This window comes from Osmerus eperlanus, chromosome 13 (genome assembly GCF_963692335.1).
Source record: "Osmerus eperlanus chromosome 13, fOsmEpe2.1, whole genome shotgun sequence".
In the NCBI taxonomy this organism is placed as follows: domain Eukaryota; kingdom Metazoa; phylum Chordata; class Actinopteri; order Osmeriformes; family Osmeridae; genus Osmerus; species Osmerus eperlanus.
Genome location: NC_085030.1, coordinates 15,442,963 through 15,463,959, shown reverse-complemented (window position 1 = coordinate 15,463,959; position 20,997 = coordinate 15,442,963). Strand labels below are relative to the sequence as shown.

The 20,997-nt window shown below is 46.4% G+C and overlaps 1 protein-coding gene across 2 annotated transcripts in view; it reads right to left on the bottom strand.

The window, feature by feature from the left end:
- The window catches only part of abca1b (ATP-binding cassette, sub-family A (ABC1), member 1B), a 35,437-nt gene extending 16,586 nt beyond the window's left edge, over positions 1-18,851 (bottom strand). The window contains exons 1-15 of one of the 2 annotated variants that reach the window (XM_062475939.1): positions 18,679-18,851; positions 17,272-17,388; positions 16,303-16,396; positions 13,724-13,865; positions 13,337-13,455; positions 9,782-9,903; positions 8,227-8,427; positions 5,995-6,084; positions 3,222-3,462; positions 2,827-2,966; positions 2,480-2,596; positions 2,201-2,395; positions 1,045-1,250; positions 622-798; positions 246-468 (exon numbers count right to left, since the gene is read on the bottom strand). In XM_062475939.1, the coding sequence (XP_062331923.1) occupies positions 246-468; positions 622-798; positions 1,045-1,250; positions 2,201-2,395; positions 2,480-2,596; positions 2,827-2,966; positions 3,222-3,462; positions 5,995-6,084; positions 8,227-8,427; positions 9,782-9,903; positions 13,337-13,455; positions 13,724-13,865; positions 16,303-16,396; positions 17,272-17,337 (2,133 nt within the window). In that variant the 5' untranslated portion in view covers positions 17,338-17,388; positions 18,679-18,851. The remainder of the gene's footprint in view (positions 1-245; positions 469-621; positions 799-1,044; positions 1,251-2,200; positions 2,396-2,479; positions 2,597-2,826; positions 2,967-3,221; positions 3,463-5,994; positions 6,085-8,226; positions 8,428-9,781; positions 9,904-13,336; positions 13,456-13,723; positions 13,866-16,302; positions 16,397-17,271; positions 17,389-18,678) is intronic. The other variant, XM_062475940.1, reaches the window with a different exon arrangement.
- Between the last annotated feature and the right edge of the window lie 2,146 nt (positions 18,852-20,997).

Genomic DNA, 20,997 nt, shown 5'->3' with positions numbered 1-20,997 from the left:
GGAGGGTTAATATCTGAGGAGAGGAGGAGGGTTAATATCTGAGGAGAGGAGAGGAGGACGGTTAATATCTGAGGAGAGGAGGAGGAGGAGGGTTAATATCTGAGGAGAGGAGGAGGAGGAGGAGAGATGGAGAGGATGCTTGCTTGCAGGAAATAAATGGGAACAATAGATCTGGACACAGTAGATATGGACAGTTTGGACACACACACACACACACACACACTCCAGAAAGCGTCCAGTGTTACCTTAAGCAGCACCACCAGCAGCCCGGCGCTGACCAGCAGGGGGATCAGGCTGCTGATGAACCAGCTGAACCACAGGATGCCGTTGTTCAATCCCATGATCCTCATGGTCTCCTTGAGGCGCGCCTCCTTCTCGTAGACCACGCCCTTGATGATGATGGCCACCGAGTACATCCACGCCAGCGTCATGAACAGAGGCATGGAGCGGCTCATCACCCGCAGGAACCTGGGGGTCGAAGGTCAGACGGGGAAGGTTTGAGGTCAAACGGGAAGGGGGATTCATAGTGGTACAGTCCCAACTGAGAACATGAGAGCTGTGTGTGTGTGTGCCTTGCATGTCTATGTAGTAGGAGTGAGAAGTGAGGTGTGTGTGTCCTACATGTCGTCTACGTAGCAGGGGTAAGGCATTTGTTGGATGTAGACCCCTGTCTTCTCCTTGGTGCCCGTCACGGCTCTGATGATGGCGTGCTCGATGACGTCCTGCAGGTAGGAGAAGCCCCCCCAGATGTAGCGCAGGTCCTCGAAGGGGTCGGCCCTGGGGCCCGGGTCCCAGTACCTGGACCAGGGAGAGGAGAGGGGGGCAGGGTTAGCATTCAACCACAGAGAAGGTGTCTGGAACGTAACCTCTCCCCACACCGCCCAGCCACACCCCCAAGTGTATGAGAGAGAGAGGGCTGGCAAGAATGTGAATGAGAGAGCGAGCGAGCGTGTGTGAGACAGAGTGAGCGTGTGTGTGAGACAGAGTGAGCGTGTGTGAGTGTGAGTGCGAGAGCGAGCAGGACACCTCAGAGTGAAAACCTACGCGTCTTTGATCTTATTGGTGCGCTCCACGTTGTCGATGTCCATGCGGATCTTGTAGTTGACCTTGGCAGGAAGCTCCGAGCTGTTGGTATCGATGTCAGAAAACACGATCCCCGCCCAGAACTTCCTGTCCTCCATGAGAACCAGAGACTTGTTGACCATCCTCTCCTCATTGGCCACGGGCTCCAGCTTGTCCAAGTTCACACACTGAGAGGAGACAAGAACCACAGAGTAAACAACAGAGCCCGTCGCCACACGGCCCTGGCCTGGGACACCAGACCCCCCCGGATCTCTACTGAAGCTGAGCCAATCGGTGGCCTGGGACACCAGACCCCCCCCCGGATCTCTACTGAAGCTGAGCCAATCGGTGGCCTGGGACACCAGACCCCCCCCGGATCTCTACTGAAGCTGAGCCAATCGGTGGCCTGGGACACCAGACCCCCCCGGATCTCTACTGAAGCTGAGCCAATCGGTGGCCTGGGACACCAGACCTCCCCGGATCTCTACTGAAGCTGAGCCAATCGAATAAGGGAGGGGGGCGAGGAGAAAGGGAGAAGAGGAGGTTCGCCAGGTTCAGGAGTGACTTGCTGCAGCTGTGTTTGTACTCAGTCAGGTCACGTTACATTGTTGGGTCGAGCTAGCTTCATGTAGGTGCCAGTGGGAGAACGGCTACGAGGACTAGTTTCGCTTCTTGTTTCAGAGCAATCCATGATGTCACTGATCCGGTATGTCAAAAGATTATTTGACAAAAGTATGGCAGAGTATTGCAAAAGATGTGATATGCATGAGAGCCGAGGTGGGATTTTCCACCAAGGATGAGGAGGAGGGAAATGGGCCAACATGCTGAAATACAGATGGCCCAAGAAGAGAGGGAGGGAGGAGAGAGAGAGGGAGGAAGGAAGGAAGGAAGAAGAGAGGGAGGGAGGAGAGAGAGAGGGATGAAGGAAGAAGAGAGGGAGGGAGGAGAGAGAGAGGGAGGAAGAGGGAGTCAGGTGGCTGAGCGGTTAGGGAATCGGGCTAGTAATCAGAAGGTTGCCAGTTCGATTCCCGGCCGTGCCAAATGACGTTGTGTCCTTGGGCAAGGCATTTCACCCTACTTGCCTCGGGACTAAATGTAAATGTAAGAAGAGAGGGAGGAGGAAGAAAGAGGAGCGGACCTCCATGAAGCGGGAGATGCTGGTGACGGCCTGGTCAGTCTCGTTGAACACATCCCTCCAAGTGACGGCCGTGCCGGGGGGCCGAGGGTCTGTCGACTGCTTGGCCAGGAAGCTGGAGAGATCATCCACAGTCCATGACGTGCCCACCAGCTGAGCATGGAAGTAGCTGGCAGAGGCGTTGTTCTTCAGCAAGGTCTGGAAGGGGAGATGGAGTGTGAGACAGTGAGAGAGACAGAGTGAAAGATAGAGAGAAGGAGTGAGAGAGGGAGGTCCACCTACCCTGACGAAGTCCATCTCCTCGCTGCTCTCCATGAAGGTCCACACCTTGGGTCTCATTTCATCCCACATGCCCCCCAGGTGCCTGAACACACCCAGCTCCTGGAAGGTTCTGTTCACCTGAGAGAGAGACAGAAACAGAGAGAGAGAGAGACACACACAGGAGAAAGACACACAGAAGATAGAGAGAGAGACAGAGAGAGAGAGAGAACCACGCATGAGTACCCGGAGGAGATTTAACCACCAACTATGCTACCCCTGAGAAGACTAGTACGAGCTCTTGTGTGTGTGTGTTTGTGTTTGAGGCAGGGGGTAAACACTGTTGTGTGGGGGAGGTGGAGAGGTGGTACCTCTTGTATGATCTTGAAGGTAGCGGGGGTGTGAGGGGTGTAGAGGATCTGGCCCATGAGCAGGGGCTTCAGGGCCTGCCACATCATCTTGTAGATGGGGTTGGACTCCATGTTCCTCATGATGCTGTTGCAGTACGGCGCTGACCACGGAAACACAGAAGGGACAAAGCAGTTAGGTCCTCCACTGAAGACCACAAGGCTGCGATGCCAAGCCTCGATGTCGGAGGGCTGAGAGGACCAGGGTCACATCGAGTCTGTGGATCCTTATTGCTCAGACTCCAAATGGGATCCATTTTTATCCAAATTGACACGCAGAGGGGCGATTTGAACCTGCATTATCTCACAGTGGAATGCTCTAACCGCCAGGCTGAACCCCTCCCTAGGTCGTGTCTTACTGGAGGAGTTGTCGTAGTGTGTGTCGGCATCGTCCTCGCTGGTGTTGTGGTTCCCGAACAGCATCTTGTAGTTGCTGTCCTCGTACCAGTTGAGGGACTTGATCTTCAGCCCGCCCCCCTCGGGGTGTCCACAGACGATGCGAGACACGGCCTTGTACATGGTGCTGGGCGACGAGGTGGCGTTCTGCGTCAGGAAGATGATCTCGTTACGCAGGTCGCTCCAGCTCTTCATGCCGGCCAACTGGGGGAGGAAGACAGGAAGATGTCACAGGAAGACAGGAAGTGACATGAACACAGACCTCTTCCTTGACTCTCTGACCACCGGAATGCTGATGGAACTATGCACTTCTGATCCCTGATTTTCTACGTGAAGTTTTCAGTTGATTCTACAATAAACTATAAACATAAAGACCAAAAACTCAGACATCAGCCCACTGTTTATCTCCCTGGGCTCTCCTCTGCTGATTCCCTTGCTCGAGCAGCGAGCGCTGCTGCCTGTGGCAATAAGCGCTTCTGCCTCCGGAGCAGACATCGCATTTACGCTGTTTTTGAAGCAATTACTGGATTGATAAAAAAAAACATTAAATGTTTCTACTCATAAACCTGCATGTTCCTAACAAAAATTGGGTTCGGAATAGCAGTTACTTTTATAGAAATGCGATTTATGTCTTTCTGTAAATTTCAAACTTAGCAAAGACATCCGACGGGCTGAGCTGGACGCCCTGTCGGGCCGGATCCGTATGTTTGACACCCCTGGTTTAGAACAACGTTTTGAAAGAACCACACCAATCTGTCTGATTTGCATTAGCTGTGTGTTTATGATGCTTGAGTGAGTGTGTGTGTGTGTGCATACTAAGAGCAGAGGCATTCAGAACACAGTAACCAGCTCCAGATAAGGATTCCTAAAAAAAAAAAAAACATGCTTTCTCCAACTGTCTCGGGTGTTTATGCTTTCCTGGTGAAATTAGTGCCTCCTCTTCATTTTTCTATTTCTAACATTCTGTAGACTCATTTCCTCCTTTCCTACCATCATGCCTTCTCTCTCACAGCCAACTTCCTCATCCAATATCAAAACAAAGAGCCAGGGTCAGACAGAAGAGGCTACCTCCTCTCCCCTCCTCTCCTCTCCTCTCCCCTCCTCTCCCCTCCTCTCCCCTCCTCTCCTCTCCTCTCCTCTCCTCTCCCCTCCTCTCCCCTCCTCTCCCCTCCTCCCCCTCTCCTCTGTTCTCCTGTCTCCTCCCTCCCCTTCTCTTTACCGACAGACCTGAATCACCAGCCACATCAGCAAAGACCCACGGTCACATGCTTTCAATTTAGCTGTGCGTGTGTGTGTTTGTGTGTGTGTTTGTGTGTGTGTTTGTGTGTGTGTGTGTGTGTGTGCGTGCATGCCAGGGAGGCAGGGGGAAACAGCTGTACACACTGAACTCTTGCACAGATGGTTTGGCTGGGGGAGGGGTGCCTGTCAGACTCTCACAACAACAGACCCAAAGCCCTCCTCCAGGGATGTGTGTGTGTGTGTGGGGGGGTATATGTGGAAGGGTTAGTGTGTGTGTGTGTGTGTGTGTGTATGTATGTATGTATGTTGGGGGGGTGGAGGGGATAGTGTGTTTATGTGGGGTCAGTGTGTGTGCATGTGTTTATGCCCCCCCCCCCCTCAAACCACATTTATCAAATCAACGAGTCACAATGCGACCCCCATACAGGTCATTCTGACCATAATCTACTGTGTATGTTTGTATTATAATCCAGATCCAGCGCATCCCTCTCATTACACAGACCCACCATCCCCATTGGTCAACACCTACTGTTCCTCCAGCCAACCAGAAAACAGACTGTTTGTTGTCGTAGAGATGTGCTTTCAGTGCATGGTGCAACACTAATCAGCCAGGGTCAACTTCCCCCCCATCACACACTGACCACCCTTCTCACTCAGCAGCTGAACAAAGACACTTCCTAACTGTGGTCCATCTCTTGGTGACAAAAAATAAAAAAGACTTTTAACCTTCATTCCAGGAGATTGGACAGTAACTGCCTAGTGCACTTAGTGGCCTTGATATTTTTGTCCAGTTTCAAACAAGACCTTGGCTTTACCAGGAACACATACTAAAGCTGTAACACTGAGGACAGCAGACATGAAAGATCACTGACGATGTTCCCCCAACAACTCAACTGCCAACACAGGAATGTTTTTTCTTTTTTATAAATATTTAAATGTATTATTTTCCTGTAAACCCTGGAGCACTGAGAGATTGGAAACGGAACTCTGCCTCGTCACTGCTAGACGTCGCAAGGCATTGAGCAGTGACAGATCTATTGGTTATGGTTCTAACAAACACAAACTAGGTCAAAAGGTTATCAGAGTGCAAACAAACGTGTGTAGAAAGTAAGTGAGACAAAAACACTACACACTGTTTAGTTTAACTTCCAGGACTGCAAAATACTGTTACCCAGACCAACGCTGCAAAACAACAACAGGACAAAGTACAGGTACGTCGAGACGAGGAGATTATGATTATCAATACAACAGAAACGTCGGAGATTACAAACGCACAAATTACAAAAGACGAAAAAACTATAAGTAAAATGAAATATATTTTTTAAAGCGTACTAAAGACAGGAACAGGTCTAACCTAACACTCATCTGATGGGGCGCACAGAAAACCCTCACGAGGAGGACTTTACCTCGACTATCTACCAGCTAAACGGTGATTCAGCAGAAATCATCAGTGCACGTAGCAGTCAGTCAGATAAGGGAGCGTGAGCGGTGACCTACCTCCACTGCCAGAGAACCCAGGCTCTCCAGGAGCTTGTCCGTAGCCGTGGCGACCTGCTTGACTGCTTTGGGGTCCGCCTTCACGTCTTTCTGTACGACGGGAGAGAAAGAGAAAGCGGTCGTTCACACACACACAGAGAAACACTGGGAGCATTCTCACTCTGCTGGGACCATACTGATGGAGCTGCAGAACGTTACGTGTTCATTTAGGAAAAGATTATCCACAAAAAGATGTCCGGGTGAGGGGATTCTGAACCTGCGACCTCTTGATCTGTAGTCAAATTCTCTAACCACTGAGCTATACCCAATTTAGCTACAGTAATAACCAAACCAAAGCTGTTCAAATAGCTTGGGTATTGATAATTTTCATGGATATTCCTCTAGGACAGTACACCTGGTTTAAATAATGTATTTTTTTACCGTCATAGTGCTCAAAGCGCTTTACATACCTCTCGTTCCCCCATTTCTCTCACACACACACACACACACACACACGAAGCCACAGCAGCCCCCAGACATACATCTGTCCTGTGTGTGCAAAGTGAACAACATCAAGCCGTCACAATGTCTAGCTCCAAGACAAACATGACAGGAACAGAGTTGACAGAGTTTATTGTTGCTGTGAGTGAGAACACGTCCAGGTGTGGTCCTGACACACAGCAGGAGGCCTGAGCAAGCAGGGTGACCTCCTTACACAGGGTCACTGTGGGCCAGCGGAGACACACTATCAGAGTTTTATATGAGTTATCTTGGCTGATTTCCAGTGACCTGTAATCCAGTTGACTATAAACGTTATGCAATCTAATGAACTTAAATAGCAGTCATACTACAATCTTGTTGAACTCTACGATGTGGCACTCCTTATTCTTTCAGAAATTGATATTTTAAAAAGGTATCTCAGTGTAACTTTCCTTAAAACTGACTTGAGGCCTGAACAATTATTAGATTATAATGTAACTTTTAACTCTTGGACAAAAATTACATTCGTATTTAACTCAATTTCTCCATGTTTAAATGGAACTCTACTAAGTGTGTACTGTAGATTTCCAAATGCATCTCCGGGCTACGAGTTTCAGAAGGTTCTCCACCTCGAGCAAGCTGCTACACGTTCCAACACACACAGTCCCCATCCTTCACGCCTCTTCTCCCTCCTCTCCTCCCTTCCCTCCCTTCCTTTGGCTTGGTATTCTTTTGTTAGTGTTCTGGCACAGTGCACGACAATGATTAAATCACCTGGTGTTCAGCCTCCTGGGGGGTGGGGGGGCCTCCTGGGGGCTGTGGAGGCAGATCTCCTGGGGGCTGTGGAGGCAGATCTCCTGGGGGCTGTGGAGGCAGATCTCCTGGGGGCTGTGGAGGTTGCCAGCCCCCAGGAGATCTGGTGATGTGGTGACAAGGGACAATATACTGGCCCCTGCTGTGATATAAAACACCCCTCTACCCCTTCCTCCAGCTCACCACCCCCTCTTTCAACCAACTGTGGAGGCAGGGGGGAGTCCTTACCCCCCCCAGACCTCCATACCATCAGCCCATCTCTCCCCAGCAACAGCTACAGTCAAGCCCAACTCCAGAGTGCAAATACCCGGTTTTTAGAAAACAGGGCCGATAAAAACTTGTTCGAGCCAAGAGCTGTCCCTCTCGGAGGGCTCGCGGGCTTTCTCACAGGTCTTCTAGAAGCTTCTGTGTTTAGTGGGGGGCCATAAATGTGTCAGGTCCTGATAAACAGCTTAACGGCATTCAGTAGCCTTGTTGACCCCGTGCCTGTGTCAGTCTGACCTCTGGGTAGGATGGTGGCCCCTTTTTGGTCAGACAGATAGATAGAACTGTATTGTAAAACTGTGTCCTATGCTACACAGATAGCTCAACATGGGGGCCTTGAAATCTTTCCTAAGTTTGAAATTGTTCTACGTTTACTGTAGCTACAAAGCAGAGTCTGCACTCTGTAAGCTTGCTAGATACATTTTCTACAAACTACAGTCGCTAAATACTTTTGTTGGTAACTTCTGATTCTAAATTTTCTACTGTCGTTTCCGATATGCACTGTTGGTATATCGCTTTGGATAAGAGCGTCTTCTAAATAGTTCAAATGATTTTTTTTTTTTTTTTACTTGGTTAGTGTAAAAGAAGCTCTGAGTGCCCAAACAGCCCATTCAAATAACCTACAGAGCAACAGTCTCAGATAACGCCCGAACACACACACACACACACACACACACACAAGGCTGTTGCCTCTACCTTCAGGGGCTTGAGGAAGTCCAGGTTGTTGAGGAAATGTTTCTCGGCCTGGTCGAGCCAGGAACCAGGGGACCTGCAGATCATCTCCTGGACCAGGCTGGACACCCTGCGGTCCCCGATGGTCACAAAATCCTCCAGGAGACTGCTGCCGCTGCTGTCACACATGTCCTTCAGGTGCACCCCAAAGCCCTTCAACAGCACCTGGGCGGAAGGAGGGGAGGGGATGGAAGAGGGAGGTGGAAGGGTGGAGGAGAAGGATGGGGGAGGAGGAGGGAGGAGAGGGGTTGGAAGAGGAGGTTGAAGGGTGGAGGAGAAGGATGGGGGAGGAGGAGGGAGGAGAGGGGTTGGAAGAGGAGGTTGAAGGGTGGAGGAGAAGGATGGGGGAGGAGGAGGGAGGAGAGGGGATGGAAGAGGAGGTTGAAGGGTGGAGGAGAAGGATGGGGGAGGAGGAGGGAGGAGAGGGGATGGAAGGGTGGAGGAGAAGGATGGGGGAGGAGGAGGGAGGAGAGGGGTTGGAAGAGGAGGTTGAAGGGTGGAGGAGAAGGATGGGGGAGGAGGAGGGAGGAGAGGGGATGGAAGAGGAGGTTGAAGGGTGGAGGAGAAGGATAGGGGAGGAGGGAGGAGAGGGGATGGAAGGGTGGAGGAGAAGGAGGGAGGAGAAGAAGGGGTATAAATGGAAAGGCAGCACTGAGTTAGATAATGTTTAAACACATAGCTACGGAGGATCCAGTCCATGTGACCCGCACAGCTGCATGTGCTCCGTTATCTAGGAAGGTATAGATTCCCCTGATATGCAGGGCTTGAATTGCCTGCATATCTAGCCTGTCGATACTGGCAGCTGCCTACGAGGTTGTGTGAGGAACGTGTTAATGATGTCAGGTCCACACACAATGTCAGCGATAAAGGTTCTGTTTCTGTAATCTTTGGGGTCATGCTCTTCTGCTGCACTTCCTATCTGTACTATTTCTATGTCGCTTTGGAGAAAAGTACCTGCTAAATGAAGAAAATCTAATGTAATAAAATTGTGAGTTGAAGGGTTAACCCAAATCCTAGGCGAAACCGCAGGCTTCCTGAATGAAATGTAAAAGTGATCAAATAGATGACAAATGTATAATAGATGATGAATGTAGACCACAGGCTGTTCTGGACGGTGAACTAGGAGGTTGCCATGGGATTCTGACTCATTATGTGGCTTCCCTTCAGTCCTGTTCAAGTCGTAAATCACTTGGACACGCCCCCTCCGGGGGACAGTGATAGAGAGCCGTATATGGAATTACCTCAGAAATGTTTTTCCATCACATCTAACCCAGATATGGCGCTTCTCTACGCTCTCCATGACACCAGCGGTGTCTGGAGTATCGGAGCCAGAGGCTGTGAGCAGCCTCCCGCACGCTCCCAGCAGCCTCCCCCGCGCTCCCGGCAGCCTCCCGCACGCTCCCAGGAACGTCCTCCTCAGGTATGTCATGATGCAACATCACACCACCTGATGGCGATCGCAGGGTAACTCGTGGGCAGAGCGCATCTGCGAAGCTTCGGGGTTTCTCCAGCGACTCACCTTCTCCAGGTTCACGTCGGCATCCACGATCTCCCGCACCGTGTAGTCTGAGAAGGAGGCGTTGTGAGCCAGGAACGAGGACAGGGTTTCCTCTTCATGGAGGAAGTCCTTCAGTTTGAAACCTGTGGAGATTTGAATCATAAATCAAGCAATGCCGGATGATCTCCGTAGTTTTATATGTGAATTCTATTCATGAATCCTTTTTTTGGCTGTCAAGCTCATTTGAAATGTGTTTGTATTAGTCTGAAGTGCTAAATGTGCTTTTGGTTCTAATTGACTCCCCCTCACAGACCCTTGAAGAGATAGTGAGGCACGGAAACACATTTACATTTAGCAGACGCTCTTATCCAGAGCGACTTACAGTAAGTACAGGGACATTCCCCCGAGGCAAGTAGGGTGAAGTGCCTTGCCCAAGGACACAACGTCATTTGGCACGGCCAGGAATCGATCCGGCAACCTTCTGATTACTAGCCCGATTCCCTAACCGCTCAGCCACCTGACTCCCTATAGTATATATAAATAGGGACATGGTGTTTAATTTGTGTGCCAGCTCTCTGCAAGGAAACCCTGACTGACAACATCCAGGTAACTGTGTCAATCCCAGACAGAAGCCACATGTCCCAATCTCCATACGAATCAACGAAAACTGTGACTGTAGTCAGATATTTCGGTGTGAGGGTGACACACTTCACACCTTGCTCCCAGGTAGCAACTTACAAACAATGCTTGCCGACAGAGCACCCCATTGGTTCCTGTTCGATGCGGTTGTTAAATGTTGGCGGAAGGCGAGCAGGACAAATCAAAGCCCCTTCACAAAGAACAAAGACTGGAAATGGGGGGCCTTGTCCTTTCATTCTGGCAGCGGTGGGGGTGAAACAAAGAGTCAGGAGGGTGCCAGATTCCTTCAACACTAACCCCCCCCCCCCCCCCCCCCCTCGACGAGCACACTTCTGAAGAAAAGGGGATGTGAAGTGAAGGAGAGGGAGGGGGTAAGGGGCTCAAATGGGGTTTGTATGAAGATCCATCCACTGACCCGCAACCTTTAGAATTAAATCGTCGAGTCATTCAAGCTTTCACTCTTCACTCAAATTGTGTAGATTTGCTGAAAAGCCAAAGAGCTAGCAGCTCTGTTACTCCCAGCCCCCATTCTGGGACACTAACAGGGACTCATTAAAGGGCCCGTCTGCAGAGCCTGGGGCTTCTAGACATTAGCCAGGGCTTCAGGTTTATAGTCCTTATAACATATTCATAGTCTTTAATTAAACATTTATATTTGAGTCATTTAGTAGATGCTTCTATTCAGAGGCTCTTTCCAAGAGCATTTGTTGACAGTTAATAAGTAAACGTTTTTTTACTTTATACACCACCTAAATGTGTATCAGTCTAATACTCAATCAATCAATTTCATAAATTACAAAATATTCAAGAGAAGCAGAAACCAGTTACTCTGTGCCTGTGTGTGTGTGTGTGTGTGTGTGTGTGTGTGTATGAGAGAGAGAAAGACTGTGTGTATGTGAGACTGTGTGTATGTGAGACTGTGTGTATGTGAGACTGTGTGTATGTGAGACTGTGTGTATGTGAGACTGTGTGTGAGAGAGACTGTGTAAAGAAAACAAAACTCCATGTGAAAGCAGTCATTTGCTTTACATTGCAGGTTGATGGGGTGTATTATAGTGATGATTAGACCTTAAACTCAATGCACTCTGTGTGAAATCAAAGGAGTCTGGACTCAGTGTGAGGAAAGCCGGAAGACACCAAACAATACACAACAAGACATTAAAAAAGAACAGAGCGAAAACGACTCATGTTGTATTGTGCAAAATGTGCTGACATTGAAGTCCTGGAACTGTTAAAAGCCCCCCAGAACACCGTTAAAAGTATCAAAGTATAATTTAAAACCTTGTTTATGCAGCTGTATACTGTACATACGCTTAAAAGTGTATTAGATAACATATCTCTCCTCTGAATTTGTGACACACACATTCCAGAGTTTTTATGAGGACGAGCATTACAGTTGACTGATAAACTGATTTTAATTGAACCTGATATGAGACATGTAAAGGTATTAACAAGCTGCATTTGCACAAGGTTGGCACATGGGTGACTTACAGCACTGCCAAACAGCAGCAAAGGTCTTCTACACTGCTATTCTAGTGACATGACTCAAAAGACAACTACTTCTATCGAACCAGTTCTATCAAAATGTATATACAAACAAGTACAGGAATCCCTGTCTCACCAACAATGCCCAAACAGCCTTCCCATTAACTTGATCTCACTCAAAACAAATATCCAATCTTAATATCTAGACATTACATTTACATTTAGTCATTTAGCAGACGCTCTTATCCAGAGCGACTTACAGTAAGTACAGGGACATTCTCCCGAGGCAAATAGGGTGAAGTGCCTTGCCCAAGGACACAACGTCATTGGCAGAGCCGGGGATCGAACCAGCAACCTTCTGATTACTAGCCTGATTCTTTAACCGCTCAGCCACCTGACTCCCCTTGTCACATTAGACATCGTTCACATGGTAGCTCAGTGGTCAGAGCATCTGATCCAGAGGTTGCAAATTCAGAAACTTCCCAGCACATCTCTCAAAATGAAACAATATTTGAATATCTCCCATGCCATCCACCCTTCATCCCCCCCAGGGGTACCTGCCTCAGCATGCCTGCGAGGGCGAGGCCTGGCCTGGCCTGGCCCTCCCCACCACCTCCCCATCACGCCACCTCTATTCAAACACATCCCAATAATGGAATGTAATTGCCGGTGGAAATTTGAGTGTGGGATTCTGAAGGCGGAATCTACGGTTGTTGGTCATTTACTGAGGGGGTGGGGGTGGGGGAGGGGGAGGGGGTGGGGGAGGGGGTGGGGGTGTGGGCCCCCGAGTGGGGGCGCAGATAGCAAGTTGTAACAGGTAGAAGGGTAGGAGTCCCGTTGGCATACAGGACGGGGGGAATAGACAACACCTTTTCTCTTGTGCTCAGGTCGTAGGCGTGTTTCGCTAGGCTGCCTAAAGAATGGGTCTGTTAAGCCGACAAGGAACACAGACGAAACCGGAGATCACCTTTACCCGGCTAAACACTTGAGAGAACTGAGAATCCGTCAAAGGATGTAATCAAACAAACTTCTCAGTTCCCCGCTGCACGTCAGTCAGGGAGGTTTGTTCCACTGGGTCAGATGGTGGAACGAGAGATTAAGGTAAACAGGGGGCGCCCAGAATGACACCATGACGCCCCCGTGTCACATGACAGAAGATGACAGCGATGTGGGTTTGGTGTGGGAGTAGCACCGACCTAGACCCTCGTTCTGTACAACTTTGGTTGGAGTTCCCCAACTCAAACCACTGAAACACTTTTAGAACTACTATACGCACCTGTGACGCAAGAGCTTCTGTTGTACTTTTTGGACAAGATAAGAATGTAATCATACCAAAAGCACACGTCTTTCTACATGCACTATCCACTTTGGATAAAAACGCTTCGCTAAATTCATGAAACGTTCAGTAATGGTGGGTTCTCTGTAGCCCCAGGCTACAGCCAGGCTTCTTACCGGAGGTGTTGGCCTGCAGTACCCTCAGGGCCTGGGCCAGGTCTTTGAATCCCTCCAGACTCCGGTCATTCTGACTGTACAGCAAGATCTTCTTAGCATCTGAAAACAGCCGAGAAATGCTGCAGACACAAACACAAAACACAAACTCAAATCCCAAGTCGCTCACTGGAATCCCAACCTGCTGGAGCATTTCAAAACAGTTACTGCTGTGTTGAAGGTTAGTAATGTCAACACTGTACTTTCTAAATGCATTATTCGTACATCGCTATGAATAAAAAAAAACATTTACTCAATAAATTAAATGTACATCTGGACTCAAAACGTCTGTGTTTTTAGCTCCAGTATATGAGCGGAAAAGACAAGCCGGTAAGGCTGAGCGTGGCTCACATAGAGTCGTTGAAGTTGCCCACCACCCCGGGAGTCTCCCCAGGGGTCGGGTAGCGGAAGCAGGGGTTGTTGGCATTGCAGATGATGCCCTGGATCCAGGGCAGGGTGCCCGCAGAGGGCATGGCCTTGTTGGGGAAATGACCTGAGAGAGATATAGATAAAGAGAGAGAGAAGAGAGAGAAGAGAGAGAAGAGAGAGAAGAGAGAGAAGAGAGAGAAGAGAGAGAAGAGAGAGAAGAGAGAGAAGAGAGAGAAGAAAGAGAGAAAGAGAGAGAGAGAGAGAGAGCGAGAGAGCGAGAGAAAGAGAGAAAGAGAGAGAGAGAGAGAGAGCGAGAGAGCGAGAGAGAGAGAGAGAGAGAGAGAGAGAGAGAGAGAGAGAGAGAGAGAGAGAGAGAGAGAGAGAGAGAGAGAGAGAGAGAGAGAGAGAGAGAGGGCGGAGGGAAATGGAGAGACAGAGACAGGAACAGAGACAGGAACAGAGACAGTGAGGACAGGGACTATTGAACTGTTTGCACGTCACTTTGGATAAAAGGGTCTGCTAAATGAACAATATGTAGACTAAATAAGTATTTCTCACGGGTTAACATGGAAGCCGCGTCTTCTGTGACTTGAACATCGTATTTGATCTGTCAACATGAATCAAGAGTGCCCAGGTTCTAGATGTCAAATCTCATCTGGAGATGAGAAGCTTCAAATATTCACTAATCAACCCACTGGCTCTGCACACGGTGAGCTTTGAACGTCTCAAAAACAGCTGGAAAAACGTTTTTGTTTCCTGACAAAAATAAAGGCCTTCATATCAGTCCAGGATGTACACAGCCCTGTGTGTAATCTAGATTGTGTTATCTTTGATTCCCGAGACAGAGGAGTTAGCATCGGAGCAGATATCCCATCCATACAGGAAGGTTCTCCCCTTCTTATCAAGAGGAGAACGGGGACTTGATTGCCTAAGCAGTGTCTGACCTTGGTTCCGAGGGGCTATTACAGTCCCTTTACAGAGATTTGAGTTATTTGCGTGCAGTCAAAAAAAAGTTTGCTATCTGCAAACCTTTAAGACTTCCAACTAGTCAAATTCTTAGCAAAATAGAGATAAGATAACTTATGAAGCTAGTACTTGGCACAGCTGTGGCTTCCATCTTGGATTTCTAAGTACATTGATTCATTATTTCCTTCAGGTGTCGCTGTTAGAATTTAGTAGGATTTCTAGTGGCAGTTTTTTGCACATTATGGTGATCAACTTATAGGTGTTCAGTTTTAGAAGCAGAATGGCTGTACTACAGAGAAAACATTTATGTGTGCCAGTGTCTATTCATCTCCAAAAAATGTCATGACATTTCCATTCTTTAAACAAGGAATCACAATGAGACACCATGTGCACAGTTATATTTTACAAAGAATACCTCAGATGGTGACCTTTCCTCTAAGGATAGATGGTTAAGACCAGTCCCAAAGAGTTATGATTCACTATACTTTGTACAAGAGAGAACATGTCTCTCCTCTCTGGCTAGGAACCAGTTGCAACATGCCTTGGAGTCACACACCATGTGATCTACGCTAACAGTGTTCTTGTGCCTATTTCCTAAACCAGGATTTTAAGCAGAACCGAAATCAAGCGAACATAACATTTCCTGTTTTATGGCAGTTGGGAGAACAACTGATTTTGATCTAGATTTTCTCTGCACCTCAGAGAAAACACTGGCGGTGTGTAGGTGTCTATATAGTCAGGGGAAGAGATCATGTCAACTAACCCTTGTGCTGCCTTCGGGTCACATGACCCAAAGGTTCATAATGAACCATCATTGTGTTTACCCAATTTTACCCAATACAAAAACAAATAAAAATAATTTTCTTTTAACCTTTGCAATGTGGGGGGTCTGAGACAACCCGAAGGTTAAAAGAAAATGCTTCACTTTGTTTTTGTATGCGGTAAAGTTGTCGCAATACGACGGTGGGTCAGAATGACTGATGGGTCAGAATGACCCGAAGATAACACAAGGGCTAACTAACTTTCTCCACATGTTACGTGCATTTGCACAGCTAGTGATTATATACAAAATACAAATCAGGCCCGTGACACAGATAAGGCCTTCACGGCCTCCATCAGCGTTCACATTGGAAACCACGATAATAAGATTAGAGGCCTATAAACCCATCATAAAATCTACAACCCCACTAAAATCACCGTGACATGTCATCACTGACAAACGGACTAAATCCAAACTATCAATCATATAATCTAATGGATCAATTGAAAACTCAACATTCATTGCTATCCTAATTCCACCTCAACAACAGTTCATAAGTGCAACTTCAAGCTAAACACCATTATTAGATTTGATATATCTCAACATAATCTATTTTTCTATCTGAATATATATATCTCTTGTTTGTGGAGGTGGAATTAGGATAGCAATGAATGTTGAGTTTTCAATTGATCCATTAGATTATATGACTGATTGATATACATAGGTATACACAAGCAGTCCAGCATGCCATTTTAAAAGTTGATGCCAGTGTGGGGCTGAGGGCAGGGGTATAGATGTGGATGCCAGAAGGTGATGGGGCGCACGGTTTACTTACATTCATGTTGCTCATACGGGGGGTAGTGCATCCTCACCCCAATCAATATGAAGAAGATAAACAGAGGCCATACTATCTCGACCAGCAGCTGAAGCTGGAGGGAAAACACAAGCACAGGCGCAGACAGTTAGTCAGCATTTACAGTGAAAAGACAAATGGAAACCATTACTACAACCCCCCCCCCCCCTCCCCCAAACCTTCCTATAAATGCAGCTCAAACCCTCAATGTTAATGCCTAACCTTTTAACATCAGCATCCCAACATTGTAGGTCTGCCATGCCTCGCCCTGACAGGACACAGCTCATCTCTTTATTTATTACTATGGACTCATCCATAATGCATGCTCAAAAGATCGATACGACCGGCGCGGACACCGAAATAACGAATGCAACATTTTCAATCCCAGCAAGAGTGAGGTCATCTCTGTTTACGGAGTGATCATAGGGTTACGGGTAGCCGTGAGGAGGGGGCTTGGTCGCCCACAAATCCACGACACAGACTTTCTGGAGAACAACGCAACAAGGGACACAAAAGACAGCTGGCTGTTCTAGCCATGCTATACGATCACTGAATGTCACTTGTCTTTCTGATTGCAGTGAATCTACCCACACACAAATTCAACCATGTGCTTAAAAGAGTCATCTTTCAGCTAGTTAGTCATAGCAGTTGTCATCTTATCAAGCATATACAGCATGTCTGTAGTGTATTTGCCATCATGGAAATGGAAGCACTATTGTACAGTAAGAGTGTATCTATGGTACAAAAACGATTTGATTGGTACGCACCTTTCAGAATAAAAATAAATTAAATAATGGGCTCAACATTAACAAACAGTTTATTTTAACAGTTTCATATTGTATCAAAGTGACATAGATCATATGGGAAAATTACGGTTTTCTTATTCTTAAAAACAACGCCATCGTGATTCATACTCAGTCAAAACAAACAAAAAAACACAATACTCCTTACCGTTTGTCTTCTTCTGTAGGTAAAGTTCTTCCACAACAGCAAGCCCAGCTGAGTTGAGATGGACATCTCTACTCCAGGGCTCTTTTCCTTCAGACGTCCTTCAGCTCCAGGTCTCAACTGAAATGACACGGGCTCCGGTGAGGCTGGGTAAAAAGGCATCGGTGAGTTCAGCCAGCACACAGCTCAAAGGTACAGGGTGAAAGGTCACATTATCAAGAGCTGACAAGATCACTTCTTATCCTCTCCCGGTCCTTCCAACGAGGACTGTAGGCTAATACACATGCGAGCTAGCGTCTCTCGACTTCATTAGGTGTCGCCTCCGAAGAAATGAGTGAAGAAATGAGCGGAGGTAGCGTGACTAGACTAGGACCGTGACGTTAAAAGAGGCCATTAACGCTGCCAACTAGGACAAAGACACTGGTCCTTTGATCACTCATGCACGCTACAAATGGGAAATGTGTAAATTACAGTTTAGCATGCGTTTGATTAATACGGCTGCGGTTGTTTAACATTTTATTTCAATAGACATTGTTTCAAGAAAGCAAGGCCCTTTAGCCCTGTAACTGTAAGGTCATGATTAAATCAATCATGTTTATCAATTGATTAAATCATGAGACGTCAGTCATTACTTGCTCAATACTTAAGCTACATTAGACAGGCTATGAGTTTATGCTCCGACCTTCATAGGCTGGCACTACTCGACCATTATGCTCTAGATGAGATAATACTACACAAAGGCACCGTTATGTTTAAAACCCATAATGGTTTAATAGAGAACTTTCTGTAAATTGTCACCTTCAATGAATTAAGAGGACGACGAACCAGCATGCTTTCCAAACACGTATTTTGGCACCTCCACCGGTGTTTGAAGGAACCACCGTTTTATATAAACTAGGTTGCCAACTTTACAGAAAATTCGCTATCTATTTAATATACAGACTACATTATTTTTATGAATAACCGATTGACACCTTGTCTGAATCATATCAAATGTTATTTATTCGAACTGTCAAAACTGTTTTAATCAAAACTAAATCCCATCTCAACACCCAATTATATTCTGCGCACAACGATGCGACTCATTAATTAGCAAAGTCAAGTTGTATTGTAGGCTAATCTACACATCGATGCATGTGGTTTTGAAGTTCACTTTGACGATTTTTTTCCCCTCCATCTTCCAAAAAGTAATAACCAATAACAAAAGAATCTTCTTGTAAATGTAAACCTGGAGGCTACTTGACAATCATGTTGTCCAGTAAGCAAACCAAATCATAATCAATATAACTTGTAGCTACTTCAAAATGTAGTAGTCGAATTCCGTTTTACACCAGGATTAAATAAGGATACAGGCGACGCCGCGAACAACGGGACAATGAATGGGATATATCGTCTAAACTATTTTCTTACCTACTTTCCTTTGACACGAAATGCAGTCTCTTTGAACATGAATGATTTTTCTTTCCAAGATTCGCCACACCTAGGCTACACTTTTGATGTTTCTTGGAATCCTCTTGCTTGTCACACAGGTAGCGCAGTCTCCACGGCAGAATGAGAGTAGCCTCCTCATCTGGATCTAGACAAGAATTTATAATATAGGGACAACATTTGGCTACATCCGCTTGGGGAACCGAGGTTACTTTCGGTCACGAAGAATACAGTGGTTTAAAAGCCCCCCCGGTGGAGCACGTGCAGACTCAAAACAGCTCTTAAAGGGACCTCTCTCGGTCTCCAGACCCCACACAGAAACATCTGGAACAGGAGACAGGCCAAATATCCATCCACTTAACCTACAGCGAAAATGTATCTAGTTTACACAGAATCAGCCTACATCAAAAGTAGCCTAGGCTTATTTTGGAATTTATAGGATAGTGTTGTTGTGTTGTAAACTTACGAAATAAATGAAGTTGTAGGCCTACATTCAAACTAATTCATAAATGCAAGACCATGTGACAACAAAAAGTAGGCTAGGCCTATGTATAATCAACAATTAAATTTCATTTCCAGATATTAATCCGCTCGGTTAACCCTAATCCTATAGCCTAATTTCTGTATTGACTTGATCTTGAGTCATCAAAATGGGTCTAGGTGAAATAATTTAATTTTGGCGGACTATCCCTTTAAGAATCAGAATTAATTTGATCCTCTGCCGTGGGTATTGTAGTTCTTCGTTTTAAACAGAGTAAAATGTTCGAGGATTACCATTGAAAGATTGAGTGGCGAGGCATGGTCCTACTTTGTGGAAGACGCGACGAACATCTATATCGGTGCAACTGTGTGTCTATAGAGTAGATCTATAGCCTATAATATGCCTACATTATTAAATGTGTACAGTTGAGTGGTCTCAAGATACGTGTCTGTCTGTGAAGCAACTAGGTAAAATAAACTATTTTAATAAATTAATATTTGAAACTTGTAAGATACATAATCAAGAGTAGGCTATCAGTGTTGACCTGTTCAATTAGCTCGGTCTTAAGCAGCCTGTCACGAATTCGTGTCCAGTCCAGTGAAAACGGTTTTCTCGTCACCTTTCCAGGACTGTCTTCTGAAACAAATAGGTGAAAGGTAAAGTGACGTAATAAACCCAGAGGCCGGGGATTTCTCCTGTCCAAAAGTTTTTTTTCTTCTTCTCCCTAAACTGCAATGTCAAGGAAAATGGCAAGGCCCAACGCGCACAAATCTGATAATTTCTGAACACACACAATAAAATCGAAAATGTTCCTTAAAAATGACGATGGACTCACCGCCTGTCAACGCTTGATTAAACATTTGGCCAATAATAACATTAAATCTGCCCACACGGCAATAAATAACGATATTCAACAACAGATGAAAAAGAGAGGTAAAGGCCAGATGCAATCTCTCCGATACATGCATGACCGTTGACACGAACACATTTATCTAACATAACTGGGTCAAAAGGCAAACTATATTTTTATTTTCTGGACAGATATTGACATGGGTGGTGAGGATGGCTTTTCTAACATGTTCATCCAAGTAATGCGATAACGTCCCTGGAGCTACTCAATGGATTAATTGTTCACCTCCCTAAAACATTCCTTTTTAATTAAGACATAGCCCAATGTGTCGATATCTACACTTTAGAGCTGTCGTTCCCTTCAGCTCTCTGGCCTGACATCTTATTATTCTCAGAGTTGGTAGGCTAATGACTTCTCTGGCTTGCAATCTGTGACTGCCCTCTACTGGCCGAAACGATTAGCGCTAAATGGATTCAGATAGTAAATGAAGTTTAAGACTATAATATTATAAAGACTCCTAACTGATAACATAAAACGGAATGATTTTATCATTATTATCCTCAACTTATCTTACACTTTTTCTGTATATGTTCTTTAAAGTCGCAAGGTGTCACAGACACAGTGATAATTTAGCCTACTGATCAGGGCCAGCCCTAGGGTTTTTGGGGCCCTAAACAAAAATTGTGTAGGGGGCCCTTTGAATAGCATTTCTTTTTGTACAACATTTCAGGACCCCGCGATTGGTTTGGGGCCCTAAACAAATGTTTAGTTTGTTTATTGGGTCAGGCCGGCCCTGCTACTGATCACTGTTAGCCTTGAAATCTTCTCTCTCTCTCTCTCTCTCTCTCTCTCTCTCTCTCTCTCTCTCTCTCTCTCTTTCTCTCTCTCTAGCAAACAAAAAAGTCAAAGTGATTTATTATCATGTGCACAGCATACATAACACAAGATCATTTTGAACGATCACATTCTT